General features: G+C 50.1%; 1 protein-coding gene across 1 annotated transcript in view; it reads right to left on the reverse strand.

The window, feature by feature from the left end:
* Window positions 1–13,496, reverse strand: part of EDA (ectodysplasin A) — an 83,296-nt gene extending 69,800 nt beyond the window's left edge. Inside the window, exon 1 of the mRNA XM_054388719.1 lies at window positions 13,206–13,496. Within this exon, the coding sequence (XP_054244694.1) occupies window positions 13,206–13,493 (288 nt within the window). The 5' untranslated portion in view covers window positions 13,494–13,496. The remainder of the gene's footprint in view (window positions 1–13,205) is intronic.
* Between the last annotated feature and the right edge of the window lie 5,450 nt (window positions 13,497–18,946).

Here is an 18,946-nt window from a genome sequence, read left to right on the forward strand (position 1 = left end):
CACCTTGAATATGCCCAGGGATGGGATCTCAACCACCTCCCTGGGCAACCCAAAACCATCACCCCAAACCTTTCAATTCCAGAGCTTTTAAAGTATTATGAACTATCTAACTCTAGCTGGCTTCGCTCTAATGAACCACTAAATGCCGAGTAGTCAAACAAAGAGCAGAAATCATTTGTTATCTTGACACTGCATCTGCTGACAAACCCTGCAGGGGTTGGGGGTTTTTTGTTTTTGGGTTTTGTTTTGGGTTTGTTTTTTTTTTTTTTGTGTGTGGCTATTGTTCTTGGGGTTTGGGCTTTTTGAGAGAGCACTCTCAAGGATAACAAAATCCCTGGGTAAACATGTCAGGGGGAACCTTCCCTGTCAGCTATCCCCTCGGGGTGTGATTTCTGCTCACGACAGAAAAATGATTGCTGTTTGCCAGATTTCAGAGAGCAAATGTGGATCCCCCCTGCAAGATACCTGGCATTGCTCTTGTACACCAGCAGGAACAGTTAACTGCTTCAGTACCTGATCCAGACAAGGAGCTTGAAGCCAGCTTCACTGCCCCAAGTTTAACTGCCCCAACCGCCCTCATCCTCTCTCATTTTGTGCCCATTATCTCTTGTCAAATCACTGGGCACCACTGACAAGAGTCTGGCCACATCCTTTTGACCGTTGTCCTGTAGCTATTGATCAGCATTGAGCAGATCCCCACTCTGTCTGCTCTTCTCCATGCTGAACAGTCCCAGGTCTCTCAGCTTTTCCTCCTCAGAGAGATGCTCCAGGCCCTTCAGCACCTTTGTAGCCTCCGCTGGACCACCTCCAGTAGTTCCCTGTCTCTCTTGAACTGGGAAGCCCAAAACTGGACACAGCACTCCAGATGTGGCCTCACTAGGGCAGAGAAGAGGGGGAGGACAATCTCCTTCAACCTGCTGACTACACTCTCAATGCATCTCAGGACACCATTGCCCTCCTTGGCCACAAGAACACATTACTGCCTCTTGGGGAATTCTCAGTCCACCAGCATTCCCAGGTCCTTCACAGAGCTTCTTTCCAGCTAAGGTTATTCTGAAAAGCAAGAGAATATCCACCTGGCAGCCTAGGGAGCAGAGAGCTGACAGCAATCAGCAGTATCTAGTGCAGCTTTCCTTGGCAAATCCAGGCTGTTGGAAGTGTGGGACAGAGTCTAGAGCTGTGTGGTGCTTGATTTGGAGTTTGGGCTTTTTGACTCTCAGAAAGCTTGACTCATGGGTGCACTATGAGGAACGTGATCAGCAGATTGAGGGATGTACCCCTCTGCTTTGCCCTAATGAGGGCACAGCTGGGGCAAGTTCTGGGTTCCCCAATTGAAGAGAGACAGGAAACTACTGAAGAGAGTTCAGCCAAAGGAGTCCAAACAACTCCTTTCAACAGCAAGATTGTTCAGCCTAGAAAAGAAGGCTCTGGGGGGACCTTGGAGCTGCTTTCCAATACCTGAAGGGATCCTTACAGGAAGACTGCACACTGTTCATGAGGGTGTCTAGAGACTGGACAAAGGAGAATGGTTTGAAGCTGAGCAGGTTTAGAGTGGATCTTAGGAAGAGGTTCTTCAGTATGAGGGTGCTGAGACTCTGGAATAGGCTGCCCAGGGAGGTTGTGGATTCCTCCTCCCTGGGGGTGTTCAAGACTGGGTTGGATGAGGCCTTGAGCAGCTGAGTCTAGCTGAGAGGTGTCCCTGCCCATGGCAGGGAGGGGGTGGAACAGATGATTTCTAAGGTTCCTTCCAACCTGAGCCATTCTATGACAGATGAAGAGTCCAAGCCAACATTAAAGATGTCACTAAAAGGATGATCCATGAATTGTTTTAAAATTACAATACTTTTACACTTCACATTTCACAGCACACAGAAAAGTCTCCTTTCCAACTCTGAGGCAGAAAACCTCTTTTAATTCACTCCAGACACAAGCTGGGCTTCCCCTCACCCCAGGACCCCTCAGCAACACTTGCAGACTTCCCAGCAAGGGCTAACCCCCAAATCCAGCAAGCACCAACAAGTCCAGCCATAACTCAGAGGCAGTCAACCTACAAATTTACCTCATTCTCACTTATAAAGATATTAACAGCTGCAGTTATCACCCAGGTCTTTGTGTGGTTTTCATCTCTAGATACACCTCATCAGCTGCAGGTCCAGCAAATCCCACAAGCCTTGTGAGAAGCAGCTGAGGGAACTGGGGTTGGTTAGTCTGGAAAAAAGGAGGCTGAGGGGAGAACTCTACAATGCCCTGAAAGGAGGTTGGAACCAGATGGGGTTCAGCCTCTTCTCTCAAGGAACAAGCTATAGGACAAAAGGAAATGGCATCAGGGGAGGTTTAGGTTGGACATGAGAAACAATTTCTTCCTCAAAAAGGGTTGTCAAGCCCTGGAACAGGCTGCTCAGGGCGGTGGTGGAGTCTCCACCCTGACAGGGTTTAAAAACCATGGAGATGTGGTGCTGAGGGACATGGTTTAGTGTTGACCTGGCAGTGTTGGGTTAATGGTTGGAGCTGATGATCTGAAAGGTCTCCTCCAACCAAAACAATTCTGTGATTCTATGACTCTGGGCAAAACAGCAGCACTCTGCAGCTACAGTGACAAAGAACCATAAAAGTCTAATTTTTGAGGCTGAATTGTCAATGTCCCTCAGTGTCAGCAACAGCTCCAGTTCCAATCAGCTTTAAACCATTTTTCCCATTTCCCTATCCCATGGGAAAACACAAACCAAGTGCTAGCTAAGGTTATCAGCAGCAAGATGACTTATTTGCCAGGTTGAAGGAAATAATTGTTCCCAAATTATTTCCTGGAGGAATTTTGCTGAGCCCAGCATGCAGAGAAGCCTGAAAGGCTCACGCGACGTCTGTTCAGAGCATCAGCATCTGCCCCACGTGTGTCCACAGCCCAGGCTTCCCTGGAAACTGGGAAAAGCTGCTGCAGCTCCACACACAGGAAAATGAAAGGAAGAAGCCAAAGAGATTTTTGCTTTCTGCTGGACAAGGAACACTAAATCTATGGTTTCTTGCTGTGTACCTGGACACACAACATTATTTTACCTACCCTAAGCAGCCCCCTCTTAACTGGGTCTACCTCGAAGGGAGCAGGAGTAGGGGTTAGATGAGCATCTGTAGCCAAAACATCCTAAATACCTTCTTGCCCAGCAAGGCACCCACCATCAAAGCTTTGGTGTCATCTCCTCTCCTGTTGAAAGCACTTAGTGGGGTTTTCTTTCTGAGAAAAACCTCCTACAGGTGCAGAAATGCTGACTGCAATGGAGATGGAGAACATGGAATCCAAGACTGGCTCTGGTTGGAACGGGCACTCAAATGTCATGCAGTCCATCTTCAACTAGAAGAGGTTGGTCAGAGCCCTGTCCAATCTGACCTGGAATGTTTCCAGGGATGGGGCATCTACCACCTCTCTGGGCAACCTGAGACAAGGGTCTCACCACCCTCAGTGCAGTAAATTTCTTCTTTCTATCTAGTCTAAACCTCCCTCTTTTGCTTTAAATTTATCAGCTCTTGTCCTGTCACAACAGGCCCTGCTGAAAAGTCTGTTACCAGCTTTCTTACAGGCCACTTTAAGCATTGAAAGGCTACAAGAAGGTCTTCTTGGAGCCTTTGCTTTTCCAGGCTGAACAGCCCCAACTCTCTCAGCCTGGCCTCACAGCAGAGAGGTTCCAGCCCTCTCATCATTTCTGTGGCCTCTTCTGGCCCTGCTCCAACAGGATCACGTCCTGATAAAAAGATTGTCTCCATCAGTTGAAGTGAAACAACTGAAAAACCAAAGGCCAAGGGAAGCCTTATGCTGGAGGAGAGAGGGAGCACCTGGCCATCTCCTGCCTCCCCCCAGCTGGTGCTGGCGAAGCAGCAAAGGGCTGAGGGAGAAGGAAATGCTCTTTGAGAAGGAATGCCAACATTAAAGTCATTAAAAATAAGGAACAGACAAGGGGCAAGACAACAGGAATGCTGCTTAAGAAGCATGGCAAAGTTTATTGTGGGAGCACAGTGCAGGAGAAGCAGCACCCAGCTCAACCATCATGGGACAACCAGAAAAGCTGCAAGATATCCAGAGCAGGACCAGGAACATCAGTGCTGGTCCCAGCATGGAGCCAGAGCCACCATGGTTATGGTGAAGCCCACAACACAGCAGCTTCCCAGCTCTTGTGCCCACATAGAACTTACAATTCCAGCCCTGTTACATGCTTTGACGTGGATTTGACTAAAGCGCTGCTTAAACTCTCTCACCGTCTTCCCCCTTCCCCTTGTTATGTGCCTGAGGTGAGATTTGAAACACAGAGGCGAAGAGAATTGCAAAGAGGGATTAAAGAGGCCAGACAAAGGCAGCACAGGAGGGACAGGGCTGTGAGACTGCCCTGGGGACAGGGTATTTAACTCGGCTTTGTCACCGAGAGGCTGCCACTGGGACACTGTTGTAAAGGAGATGAAACCAGCAGGGACAAGGAAGGTCTGATCTCACAAACCCACACTTACCACTTCTGTGGCTGTCTGGCAGCTCAGTGCTGGCCCACACTTATCCCAATCATGGTCCAACCCAGATCCAGCCAGAGAGCCAAAGTCCTGCTGCAAAGCCACACAACACAGAGCCACCATGACCCTGTGCATCACAGCACCTCACGATGCCAGGCAGCACCTGCTGCAACACCACGTTGAGCAATGCCCACCATGGTCAAGCCATGCAATGCCACCCCAAGCCATGCAATGCCACCCCATGCCATGCAACACCTGCTCTGGCAGAGCCATGCCATGCCATGCCATCTAACACGACATCCACCACAGCACCATGCCCCATGGTGCCCACTGCTGCAAATCACTCAATGCCATGCTGCTGAAAATCCCTGCAACCCAACACTGTGCACTGCAATGCTCACTACTGCAAAGCCAAACCCTGTGCCACACACTGCCCACTGCCGCAAAGCCAGTTCCTCCCTGTGCCACACACTGCCCACTGCCGCAAAGCCAGTTCCTCCCTGTGCCACACACTGCCCACTGCCGCAAAGCCAGTTCCTCCCTGTGCCACACACTGCCCACTGCCGCAAAGCCAGTTCCTCCCTGTGCCACACACTGCCCACTGCTGCAAAGCCAGTTCCTCCCTGTGCCACACTGCCACTGCGCAAGCAGTCCTCCTGTGCCACACTGCCACTGCGCAAAGCCAGTTCCTCCCTGTGCCACACACTGCCCACTGCCGCAAAGCCAGTTCCTCCCTGTGCCACACACTGCCCACTGCGCAAAGCCAGTTCCTCCCTGTGCCACACACTGCCCACTGCCGCAAAGCCAGTTCCTCCCTGTGCCACACACTGCCCACTGCCGCAAAGCCAGTTCCTCCCTGTGCCACACACTGCCCACTGCTGCAAAGCCACGCAATGTGATGCCTGCTGCTGGCATCCCACACTTTTCTCCACCCGTTTAGGTCTCTGAATGAATAGGATTAAAGAGGGGTCCAGCTGGTGTGTCCCCTCCCCACACTCAAACAGGAAGCACACCACATGGCACGAAATCACCTGTGGGTTTAGGGATCATTTCAAGTCACTGGGCTGCTCCTCCTGCTCCAGAGACATTCTTGAGGCTCCCCTGAGATCCGGAGACTCCAGAGATCAGCTGGAGAAGGCAGAGGTGCAGCTGCAGTGGGACCTGGTCGCTGGCACCGACATTTGGAACGCATTACAGCCCTGGCATCCCATCAATGCACTCTTGCATATTTAGTACTTTGCACTTACAACAGAATTTTATTCAGGCTTATGGCAAGAGCTTGGTTTAATATCCACCCATCTGTGAGTAATTATTCTGGTTATAGCAGCGTTCAGGCCCCACTGGCATCAGCACCAGCAGCAGACAAAACCAGCGCAGTCCCAAGAGTCTAACCAGGGGCTCTCACGACTGCCCCGTGTCAAAGCTGAGGCAAAGAGCTGTATTTTCCTGCCCTATAAAGGCACTTAAGCATTTTTCAATTGTGCCCCAAATCTCACTTTGATTTTGCACAATGAACTCTGACAGATGACACCTCCTCAGCGACATGCTCGCCACTTAACTCACCCACACGGAGCTCACTCAGTGATTTACACTCAACCAAACCCCCTCAGCCTCTCGTGTACAAGTTACCTTCGGCAGCCAGACACCTCCAGAAATAACATCCTCTTCAAAGTGTTGAAAGATATTAAAATATCGAGTCATTAACATATAATGAGGCTGGGAATGGCAGCTCTGTGTGCTCTGAAGCTCTCAGGGTTTGGCTTCCAGTCAAGGAAAATACATTGGATTAGTAGGGGAGTGAAATTAGGGGAGCACGCAGTTTAATTAGCATTACAAGATACTACACGTGTAGGGAAAGAGCAGAGAAGATTTATGGTATTATGTGGTAAGGAAAATAATGTTAGAAGGTTAGAAAAATATTGGTTTGAAACAGCACTATGTACTCTGAGGTGAAATGAAAGATAACTCTGGAATGCCACCGAATGTCCTTGGAGCTTTTGTCAAGGGAGCTCCTCTGAAAACAGCAGAAAAACCCTGCAGCTTTGGTTACATGAGGAGCCTTGGCAACAACAACAACCTTCTCCATCAAGGAATTCCATAAATGCTGATAAAAAAAAAAAAATCCCTGAGTCCTTGCATCAAGCGGCAGTGTTTATGGAAGGAGTAGAAAATAAAGAGAATCTAGCAGCAAGCTCCGCGCCGGAAGGGGAAGACGGGACAGAGCTCGGAAGTGCCTGGAGAGGAAGGAAGCACCGTGGTCACGTTGTCCCACAGCCCACCCTCCTTGGGCTAAAGGCACAGGTCCTCAGCTCATTCCTTCAGACACTCACTTAATCCTCTATCACACGTGCTCCGTGCACACTGCTGTGCTCTTCCCTCGGCTCCTGCTCCTCCCAGCACAGGCAGGACGCTGTCACTGACCCCCTCCTGGTGAGTTCTTCTCATGTTATTCCTGGGTTTCTGCTTCCAACAAGATATCAGTCTGTTGAAGCCTGTCCTCCTCCCTATCCTGGGCATTGCTGGATTAGAATCATAGAAGCATTTTGGTTGGAAAAGGCCTTCAATACCATCAAGCCCAACCATTCTCTAACTCTACCAGCTCTGGAGCTAACCCACGTCCCTCAGCACCACATCTCTGCCTCTTTTAAACACCTCCAGAAAGAGTGAGCCAACCATCTCCTTGGGGAGCCTATTCCAGTACTTGAGAACCCTTTCAGTGAAGAAGTTTCTCCTAATGTCCAACCTAAACCTCCCCTAGTGCAACTTGAGGCCATTTCCTCTCATCCTGTCTTTCGTTACTAGGGAGAAGAGACCAACTTCCACCTGGTTCCAACCTCCTTTTAGGAACTTGCAGAGAGACAGGTGGTCTCCTCTCAGCCTCCTTTTCTCCAGGCTAAACGACCCCAGTTCCCCCAGCTGCTCCTCATAAAACCTGTTCTCCATTCTCTCAATTAATTCCATGCTTGTCCCAACTGCCCACACAGTCTCTGGGTAGCTAACACACCTGCTGTGCTCACAAGCTTAGAGACAAAGCATTTCTTATTTCCCAACTAATTATCTTAGATTTCAGATTGTTCCTTTTTTCCTTTCTTTCTTTTTTTACATCTTTGCTACCCTCACAACCATCCCTCATGAGACATACTCGCAGCTGACTTGCACTTGGGGATCCCAGAGCTGCAGTTAGTTTTCTCCCTGAGTTTCCCTGCTTCCAAAGGGAAATTGCTGAGCTCCAGCCCTTGCAGGTGCAGTGACATCCCACTGCAGACAACAAGGTGTCCATCTCGCCTGCTTGGTGTAAGGAGGAGGAGAGAAATACACCCAAACAGCATCACAGAGCTCCATAAAGTGATCAGGAAGGTGCCCAAGGCAGAAGCAGGAGCACCCGCAGGGCACTCCCCATGCTACCAAAGGAGATGGTTCCTCCACACACCCAGAGATAAACCTACACAAGAATGCACCTCAAACCCTTGGGGCAAAGCTCACATGAAGTCACTGTGATTCTCCTGCCACTCTCGTGATGCTCTGCACCATTTTCTTCTTCCACAGGAAAAGCTAATGGATCCCTATCAGACTGTGCACAGAATACTCATAGGAATAGCAGCAGAAATGTTTTCCAGTCGTTATTAGGCAACCTTCTCTCCTCAGCACAGACCTTAAACATCACACAGTCTCAGGAACGATCCTCTCCATCAGAAGACGGGCACCACTAAAACGTAGATGAAGGTCACCAGAGTCCTGACATGTTGTTTGTCAGATAGCAACTGTTACCTCCCTTTATTGCTCTCTAAGAGCTTCCTCCAGCTAGAATCAAGACCACCAAAAGCGCAACTGGAGGGAAGCCCCACCACAAAGCACATCCCAACACCATCTATACTCTGGCTGCCTAGAGAGGTGGTAGATACTCCACCCCTGGAAGCATTCCAGGTGAGGTTGGCCAGGGCTCTGAGCAACCTGCTCTAGTTGAAGATGTTCCTGCTCACTGCAGGAGGGTTGGACTAGATGACATTTAAAGGTCTCTTCTGACCCAAACCATGCTGTGGTTCCATGATTCTCTTCCACTGTGCTCACCTGGGGCTGCCATCACCTGAGGTCAGAAGTCATGAAACCCCAAAACATGAGCCCTCAACACATACTGAAAGGTTTGTGTCCTGAAGAGGGGTCTTCAGAGGAGGCTAACACTGGAGAAGTGTTTCCAGCAAGACACTCAAAGCTTTCAGCGTGCTGTCAAGTTTCAGCTCATCCCTGCTCCATCATGCACCAGGATAAGCATGCATGGATGGGCTGAAGGGATGCTCCCTAGGGAGGGAAGAGTCTCTACAGCACCTTTAAAGCCTTTTAGACCCACTGACAGCACATGGTGTAAATCTCACCTCAATGCTGTTTTTTTTACTCTGGAGCAGGAATTGAGAAGAAAGGGCAGAATAATTTTAAATTCATGTTAGTGACACAACAGATACCTTATGACTGTGCCTGGCCAGTCCAGTCCTATCTTCTGACAGCACCAAATCTCTTCTTTTTTTCCATTACATCTTGCCTAAGTGTTCTGGCTAACCTTCAAAACATCATTTCAGTGTAGAGCTACTCAAATAATGACAACATGATTGTGAGAAACACCACACAATTATTTTTGAGGACAGCAGAAAATACTTGCTCAAAGCTCCTTATTTTCAGTTACAATCCTTCAGTGGCATAGGGTGGACAACAGGTTGAGTGTCCATCTGTCTTCTGCAACCAACAGTCAGAGGTCAATGTGCCAGAACCCTTCTCTGGGTGAAACTACCCCAAATAAAGCACCAAGAATCACCCTGCCACAGCATCCTAACAAAAACCACAGAATGGCTTAGGTTGGAAGGGACCTCAGAGATCATCTACTCCAACCTCCCTGCCACGGGCAGGGACACCTCTCAACGAGTCTCAGCTGCTCACAAGGCCTTTCCCAACCTGGCTGTGAACATTCCCAAGGAGGAGACATCCACAACCTCCCTTATAATAGGAGCAATAACTACCTAAATTGTTTCTACATCCTCATCAAATAAAGCAAATTATTCCATTTTGAAGGAACACCCCTGGCTGTGCATTTTTGGCATCCCTGCCCATGGCAGAGGGGTTGGAAGAGATGTAAACCAGTCTAGGATTCTATGATTTTTATTAAACATCACAAAAAGCAGCATGCGGAGCCTCAGCTGCACCCTCTCACTCTCTTCCTTTACCCTCAACTATAAGCAAAATGCTACTTTCCCCCAAAAGCTTTATTCCTGTAATTTCCTAATCAAACGAGCTTTTAGAGCTCGATGTGAATTAACGGGGCCATGAGTTGCCTGATGACTGCTGGAAGAGGAGGACCTTGGCTGCTGTGCCAGGAGATAGAGGGATAAGGTAGGAAAGGGAATGAAAAGAAGTTAATGGAGTTACTGGGGGTGAGACATGGTGGGATCAATAAAACCAGCAGGAAAGCAATGATGTTGTTGGGAATGCTGATGGGAGCAGGTACCTCCCTTGCTGAAGAGGTGAGTACTAGAGATGAAGCAACCATCTTTGGAGGTGGTGAAGGTAAATGCTGGTAACTCATCTCCTGCTCAGCACATTCTTTCAGATGACTTGGCAGCAGCCACCCCTGGCCAGCCCCAAGCACCTCCATGACAAGTCAGATCTGATGGATACTTGATGGGACTCCAAGAGGCAGACATTAGCAGTTCCTGAGCCCATCCTGGGATGCTCATGAGGGCAACACACTTCACCTGGCCCTCATGAAGAAACAAGTTTTGGCAGAAATGTAGCATGACATAGACTTGCTCAGGGAAGAAGCACTAAAACAAGGCTCAGCTACTACAGGGATGAATTTTTGGACAACTGGACCCCATCTCGTTTCAGGATCAAATATTTTAATGAGCAGCACACAGCACCCTGCTGCCTGTTCCCCGCAAGCACAGCTGTTAACAAAGCAACCCCTAATGAACACATTGAGAGAACCACTTTGGTGTTCCACAGCACAGCCACCTGAAGGGATTATTTGGATCTGAGAACACCAGTGGACGTGCCACCCCACCCCACATCCACCATCCCATCTCCAAGGGGCAGCAATGGAAGAGTCGATGAATTAAAAGTGGCATTAAACCAAGTTTTCATCTGGAAGCCAAGGAGGTGATGCAACACCCGGCGGCTTCTGGGACAAAGATGTGAACTACAATGCCTCAACCTCTGCCATGAAAAATTGCCCTTGTATCCCAAATGAGTTACACATTCGGCTACCCTGCGAGATAGGGAAGTGGGGGTTATCGAGCTGCCAAATCTCACTCCTGTCATGAGGTCATTTCTGGCCAGCAGCCAGCCAAGATTTGCTTGCCAAGCTCTCGGTGCTGACCATCGCTCCCCATCCTTCCCCCAGCTCCTTTCTCTCCTGCCTCAGGTCAGGAAAAGAAAAAAAAAAAAAGGAAAAAAATTAAAGAAAAAGGGCTCAGGAAGTGGAATATTTTTGTTTTAAATCAGCTTGTACAATCACAATACATGCAGCAGTTACTCAGCCTTTACTGCAAATACTTTGCACAGCAAAATGACTGTTTGAGGGCTCAGGGCAGTGTGTTTATCAGGATGCTGGGTCCCCCAAAGGCATCCCAGGTCCCTGGGACAGGGATATTCTCCATCAGATCCTTTCAAGTAATTGTTTATTAATTTCTGCAAGTGTCTGTCTCCTGACACAAGTGCATGGGAGAGACTTCGGGTTCACCAGAATCACAGCTTGGCTGCTAGGGGCTGGAAAACTGCTCAGAACACCCTCAGGGCCCTAAATTTATAGTATTAATAACTTTTTAAGGAAGGCTTTTTGCAAACAGCTCATTTCACTGCTTTAATCACAGCAGGGATAGACTTGCAGCACCCTAGGACATGGAAGGTGGCTGGTTATAGCTGTGCACAGACTCAAGGAGAAAAGTCAGTACTGCAGGAGCAGCAATTACCACAAATATCAACCACACGTTGTCACGGGTTTTCAAATGGGAGAATTTTCAGTGCCAGCAGCTGGGCTACAACCACCCAGGGGGTCCACACACCAGTGAGGAAAACAGGAGGCAGAAACCAACCTGCTCTTGCACAGTTTAGTCTTAGAAGGTGCTTGGAGGAGGAGAACTCTAAAGGCTGCTGCATCTTGCTTGCAGGGCAAGAGGAGTGGGGGGAGGGGGTGAAATTCCCAGGGCTTTGCGTGCCCATAACACAGGGAAACTTTCTCTCAACCAACTGCTTCAATATGTCCAAAGGAATTTTTCATCTTATGCCCGACGGGCCAGATGTAAAATAAAGAAGTAATTAGCATTACCTTATCTGGAGTATGTCAGCTGCAGCAAGCGACGCTTGGATCTTCGTCCACATCCAGAGACAAACTATCTAACGCCGTAATTTATGGACGCCTCAACTATTTACCCTGGTATTTCATTATACAGGCGCTGGAAAGAAGAGCTCTAAAGACTAAACAGATCCAGCACGATAACACGAAAGGAACTTCAGCCGCATGCTATTACAAGACAACCTAAGAATTCCACTGTCGCATCAAGCCGCTCCAGCTCTATGTTGACACCGCTTAAGTACCGAGGGGCAAAACAAAAGGGATGACCGGACGTCCCGGGATCTCTCCCGTTCAGTGCTTTCTTGGATTTTATCATCGGAAGCTGGAAATACCCCATGGAAGGGGCGAGCCCGGCTTTCCCGGGAGCAGCCGAGGCCAGCGAGCAGAACGGCTGCCTGCTGCCAAGTAGGAGGGAGAGTTTCCAAACTCGCAGCTTTATCAAAGCTATTTTTGTCCGTGCATTGATAACAAGCAAAGCACGGACTGCGAGGGCAGGGTTTTGAGCCTCAGCTGCCCGCCGGCGCTTTTAGGGAGCGGGCTATCGGCTCATGAGGCTCTGAAGGGAGGAAACTCCTTCCTTCAGCTTGTCCTGCTTGCAAGGGAGGTTTCGTGCCTGGAAAAAATGAGCTAAGTTTGGGAGCGGAGGCCCCAGCAACGCTCCTGCTCTCCTAGAGGCTCCCGGGACAAGTAAGCCCCCCCCCTCCCCCCCAGGGCACCATCACTCCCAGGGGCTAGACGCACCAGTGAGGACAACTGGAGCGTAAAACCAACCTGGTCTTGGACAGGTCAGCCTATGGAGGTGCTGGGGGGCACACAGCTCAAAAGGCTGCTGTAATCCAGAGCAAAGGGGGGATAAAAAATCCAGCGCACCCCAGGATGGGAGAGACAAGCGCGGGGTATGCAGGGCTGAGGATTTGCAGCACTCACCGAGGTGGGATTCAGAACCGAGCTGCGCAGAGCTCCTCGGCTACAGCCTGCCCCCCTCCCAGGGGAGCAGACCCCCGGCTACGGCCGCCTCCTTCCGCCGTTACCGCGCTCACCGCCCCCCGGGGCTGTCGGCAGCGGGGCCGACATGGCGGGGCTGTCACGACAGGCAGCAGGTGGAGCGCAGACGGCCCTCGGAGCCCCCCGCAGCACCGGCTCCCCCTTACGCTTCCCAGCCAAGAATACTGAGTTCTCTCCAAATTTAACCTCCGCCAGCGCCGCTCGGGGGCTTTTTCCTTCTTTTTACTCTTAAATAAACACACAATTGGGGTAATCAAGAAGTTGGTCGGAAAAAATGGAGGCGGGGGACTGCAGAAAAGGGGGAAAGGGACATGGGGCTCCGTGACAAGTGCGGTCCCGCCCGGCAGCGACCCCCCAACTTCTCAAGCCCGGGACCCACCTGCTGGCGGCGGTCCCCGCCCTCGGCGGGCCGCTGCGGGCGGCCGGTGACGGGGGAGCCCGGAGCTGCCGCCGCCGTCCCGTCCCGCCGCGGGGGTGCCGCGGGCTGCGGGCCTCGGTCGCGGCGGAGTTCGGAGCGCAGCTCCAGGTAACAGCCCAGCGTCAGGACGTGCAGCGCCAGCGACAGCGCGAAGAAACCGAGGAAGAGCCGCCAGCTGCCGCCGCCGCAGGCACAAGCACCGCGGGGTGCTGCTGCTGCCGCCGCCTCCGCTCTGCGCTCCGCACCCATGGCCGGCGGGACGGAGCGGCGAGGCGCCGTGCTGCTACTGCTCCATGCTCGGCCGGGGCGAGCCGAGCCGAGCCGCCGCGGGGCTGCGCGGCCGGGGCCGCCCCAGCGCCCCGCCAGGGGGCGGGGCTCCAAGCAGGGCGGGGCCAAGATGGGCGTGGCCAAAGCGCCATGGCCACACCCCGAGGCGGGCAGCAGGGGGCAGAGCCCCGCCCCGCGTGGAGCTGCGGGAACCTGAGGTGGGGTCACCCCGGGGAGACAGGGACCGAAAGTGAGGTGCTGCCAGGACACTGTTGGTGGGAAGGATTCTATGCATGAGAGAAGGCTTTCAAGAGCAGCTGGAAAAGAGAATCACAGAATGGTTTTGGTTGGAAGAGACCTTTAAGATCATGGAGTCCAACCCTTAACCCAACACTGCCAGGTCACCACTAAACCATGTCCCTCAGCACCACATCTACACAGCTTTGAAACCCCTCCAAGGATGAGGACTCTACCACTTTTTTTACTGCACTACTGCTGACACTTGCAGCCTGTTCCAGGCCTTGACAACCCTTTGGGGGAAGAAATTGTTCCTCATGCTAAAACTAAATCTTCCCTGGTGCAACTTGAGGCCATTTCCTCTTGTCCTTGGCAGAAGAGACTGACCCTAACTTGGCCCCAGACTCATTTCAGGGAGTTAAAGAGAACAAGAAGGTCTCCTCTCAGCCTCCTTTCCCCCAAGCTACACAACACCAGTTCCCTCAGCCATTCCTCACAGGAATTCTGCTCTAGATCCTTCACCAGTTCTGTTATCCTTCTTTGGATCCACTCCAGGACCTCAACGTCCTTCTTGTAGTAAGGGACCCAAAACTGAATCCAGTATTCAAGGTGTAACTTCACCAGTGCCAAGTACAGAGAGGCAGTCACTGCCCTGATCCTGCTGGCCACACTATTGTTGATACAAGCCAGGACAATGTTGGCCTGAGCACACACCAGCTCATACTCAGCTGTCAGCCAACACACCAGGCAGTCTCTAGCCACTCTGTCCCAAGCCTGGAGCATTCATGGGGTTATTGTGACCCAAGTGCAGCACACAGCTCTTGGTCTTGCTGACTCTCCTAAATCTGAGGGCTCAGCAGGAGGACCTTAATTCTGTAGGTACTGCTTGGAAGGTGAACACAGTCCTGGGTGTCTAGCAGGTTTTGGAATGTTTGGGGGCAACTGTCAACACCTTCTTCATGTTTTCAAAGGTTGGTTCTGCCTGCTGGAAGCAAATCAAAGGTGGAAAGTAGCCTTGGCAGAAGTTATTGAGGAAGAAGTGTGGGTTTGTAGGGGGAAGACTGTGAGCTTCCAGAAAGCAGACTTAAATAAGTTTGGGTCTATATCCCTCAGTAAACAAGGAGTAGGAGAAGACATCCAGGGAGTAGCTGGTTCCTCCTTGAAACATCTGCAGGCCATCCCTGTGCCGAAGTGAGATTGAAAGAATAGCATGAGATCAGCTTGGTCATCTCCAGCACAATAAGGAACACGCACAGAAAGTATAAATCAGCCCAATCCCTACTACTGAGTGTAAGGCAATAGTCTGAGCACGTGAGGACAGAGCTGGGAGCAGAGAGGCTGTGGGGGAGTGCCAGGACAGACAGACACAGAGAGAGGCGTGGGAGATAAGGACACATCAGTGAGGGTGTCAGTAAACAAGGAGAGGAAAGCCAGGTGGTTCTTCTCGGCAAGGAGGGACACCAATGACTGAAATGGAAGCGAGCAGAAGGGTTGGGACTGTTTCAGTGAGGAATTGCACATGAAAGCACCCAGCCAGGCTTCAGTCAGGCAACTGCTAACAGCAGCCACAGGTAAGGCTAGGGAAGGGGAGGTGGGCTGCAGATGGAGACATCAGGGGGGGTGTGAATAATGGCTGCAAGAGCAGATGCAGGAGGAAGGCAGGAACCCATGGCTGAGCTCCTTAAATCATAGAATAGCTTATGTTGGAAGCGATCTCAGAGATCTTAGAATCACAGAATGGCTTAGGTTGGAAGGGACCTCACAGATTATCTGATCCAACCTCCCCACCATGGGCAAGCATGCATCTCAACTAGACTTGGTTGCCCAAGGTCTCATCCAATCTGACCTTAAACAGCTCCAGGGAGGGGGCATCCACAGCCATTCTGGGCAGCCTTTGCCAGAGTCTCACCACCCTTATAGTGAAGAACTTCTTCCTAAGATCCAGTTTTTCGCTCAGCTTCAAACCATTCACTCCCACCCTGTTGTTAGATAGCCCTATGACAAGTCCCTCCCCAGCTTTTCTGAAGGATCCCTTCAGGTATTAGAAGCAGTTTAGAGCCAGGGAAGACTCTTAGAAACTATCTTAAACTGGAGAGGTGGCCCGAAGAACATAGGAAGTGATTTGAAAGGGGGGGGGTTGGGGGGGGGAGGTGGAAAGAAGGAAACAAGAGGAGTGCAAAGGTCCTATACAAGAGCAGGAAGAAGGAGCAGCTGAGGCCAGAGTGGCTAGGTGGCACTGCTGAGGAGCGCTTCCAGCTGGGCTTGGAGCATCTGACGATGCAGATCACTAGGGCCACAAAAATGATCCAACAGCTGGAGCACTTCTCCTGAGGGGACAGGCTGAGAGAGTTGGAGTTGTTCAGCCTAAAGAAGAGAAGGCTCCAAGGAGAGCTTCTTGTGGCCTTTCAGTACTCAGAGGGACCTGTAGGAAAGAAGGGGGCAGACTTTTTAGCAGGGCCTGTTGTGAGAGGAGAAGGATGATGGGTTTATATTAAAAAAGGGAGATTCAGACTAGATAGAAGGAAGGTATTTTTCACTCTGCGTGTGGTGAGACACTGTCTGAGGTTGCCCAGAGAAGTGCATCCCTGGAAGCATTCCATGAAAGGCTGTTTGGAGCTCTGAACAACCTGCTCTAGTTGCAGATGTCCCTGCTGACTGCAGGAAGGATGGACTAGATGAGCTTTAATGGTCCCTTCCAACCTCAAGCATTCTGTGCTTCTCTGATCAGTGCTGTAGAAGCAAGCACTGAGAAGGAACATTCTCATCACTGTCAAATCATTAGCAAAGATACTTGCACCAAGGACCATCACACAGCACATCCCCTGACTCTGGTGACCGATGCTGGTGAAGCTTCCTGGAATATCACAGCTGTGGCTCTTGGTCCTGCATTGCAGGAAGTTCTTGTGAGCCCTGTTATGCCTAAGGACATGTCCTGGGAGCCCACCTGGAGACACCTGCTGCTGCCTGGCTCTCAGGGCAGGGCTTGGAGAGTTGGGTGGTCTCCTGTGGGTCTGTGATCTGGTGTCCTGTCATCCCTTGGGCAGGGCGAGTTTTGCACAAGGCTGTCCTTTCCATAAGGAAGGCTTCCAAGCCCTGGAGAGATCTGTGGAGGTCGTCTTTGCTCAGTATTTCACAGATCACACTCTAAAGAATACTACAGGTGCCATTCATCCTAATTTTAGGAAGGAAGTTGACCTCTTTGTAGTCATAGAATCATTTTGGCTGGAAGAGACCTTTAAGATCAAGTCCAATCCTTAACCCAGCGCTGCCAGGTCACCACTAAACCATGTCCCTCAGCACCACATCTACACAGCTTTGAAAGCCCTCCAGGGATGTCTTTCCTAGCCTTATTTTTCTGCAACAGCAGGCTTTGTTTTTTTTCTTTAAGTTCTGTGTAGTGCTCATGAAATTATACGAGAGTCTCTGTTTTCAGTTAAGGAAGAAATGTTTCCCTAATATTTGTGAGAAAAAAAAATTGGAAGCATTAACTACTGCCAACCCTAACAACTCCCCAGCAAAATGCAAATAAACCCAAATGAAGCCTCTGCACAAACCCCTCCAACTATTTTGTGATGATTTATGATTGAATGCTCAGGCTTGTGACTGCGTTTCAAGGTGGAGATCCAAATTGCTTTAAAACAAACTCAGAAGGACCTACTTAGACTTGCAATAGCTTAGTTCCTTTTTTAAGAGCAATCTGTGTTACTTTTAAGATGACTTTTTGAAGTCAGGTAAGTCCAGAAGTCCCTGAAAACACACTTTTTACTCTATGTTTTTAGAATCTTAACTCCAAGCTGTATAGAATCAGTTCTTGAGTGTTCATAAGAGGGAGGTCACCCTCTCTGCTCAGATCTCATTAGGGATGTTTGCCACATCCTCCATTCGAGGTCCTCCTGCCTCCTAAGGCAGATCATCATGCAGCATCCCACCACTGAAAAAGAAATACCATCTGATTATATAGGTAATACATAATTATCAGGTGTCAGCCCAGATCCAAGAGAGCTCCTCACACATTAACCATAGGGCACTGGTCAAAATCTACAAGCTGAGGCCCTGCACTGTTTTCCAGCATTTTGCTTTATTTTCTCTTGCTCTAAGCATTGCAGCTAGCTTCAGGCTTTGGTCAGAAGCTCTCCCCTGCCACAGATGTTTCCTTCCTGAACCATTTATCCTTTTCCTCTGCTGAGTGCAACCAGTGCCCTTCCTTTTTCAAGTTTCCTCCCCTTTTACTAGGCCATGCCTGATAAACTTCACTATATGGATAGGATGAAGAATTCTTCAGTATGGATGAAGAACCTCAGAGGTTTAAATTATCTTCTGTAACCCAGCTTCAGTGCTCCAAGGGGACCCAGAGGACACAAAAGCCTCTCAGAAGTGACAGAGATTCGTAATGTTCTGGATGAGCTGATCAAAGGCAGGGTCCACAATAGGGTAATAAAGAACAATTCTTCTTAATCAAGAAATAATATTACTTCTTTCACAAGGAAGAGGTCCATCCCCCCCAAAAAATGTTGCCTCTTTCTATCTGCTAAACTTTATTTGGTCCAGCTGCCCCTGCCTTCCCCCCCCCCCCCATGAACAATGGAAAGAAATCTAGGAAAAAAGGAAACATTCCAAAAATAAAGGCATTGTTCCCTCTGAGTCCTCTGGAGGGTGGGCAGAGGCTGAAGAGGAGGAGGAGAACACATAGAGGCCACGTCTCCAATGCCAGGGGACTTTTTCCTCTTGATTCCTGAAGTCTCTGCTTTTTTCCAGCATCACATTGGAACTGAACCTTTCCATCCAAAAGGGATTTAGCCTAAGGTGGGAGGGGGACCTGCCATAGCAGCCTGGTCAGTTCAGAACATCTCCCTTTCTTCTAGCATGGGTGAAACTCTCTCAGCTTAACACAGGGCAGCTCTAAGTGCCAGCTGCATATTTAAGAGAGCAGGGAACCTCTCAGGAGGAGGTTGTAAAGACTTTAGCCCATTTATGTTTTGGCAACAGCTGTAATATTTGCAGCAGCAATACAGTCAGTTTTTACATCTGTGACCTAAAAGCTTTGGAATTCATGACTTCCCTTTGAGGAAAGCTCCACTAAATTGCAGGAAAGCATCTCTCAGTGATGTTAGCAACAGTAAAGTCTCCTGAAACCTGAAGTCACAGCATGCAGGCAGCATGGCCTCAGGTATCCCTGTGAGCCTTTAGGACAAGGCTCC

Source organism: Indicator indicator, chromosome 17, assembly GCF_027791375.1.
Source record: "Indicator indicator isolate 239-I01 chromosome 17, UM_Iind_1.1, whole genome shotgun sequence".
In the NCBI taxonomy this organism is placed as follows: domain Eukaryota; kingdom Metazoa; phylum Chordata; class Aves; order Piciformes; family Indicatoridae; genus Indicator; species Indicator indicator.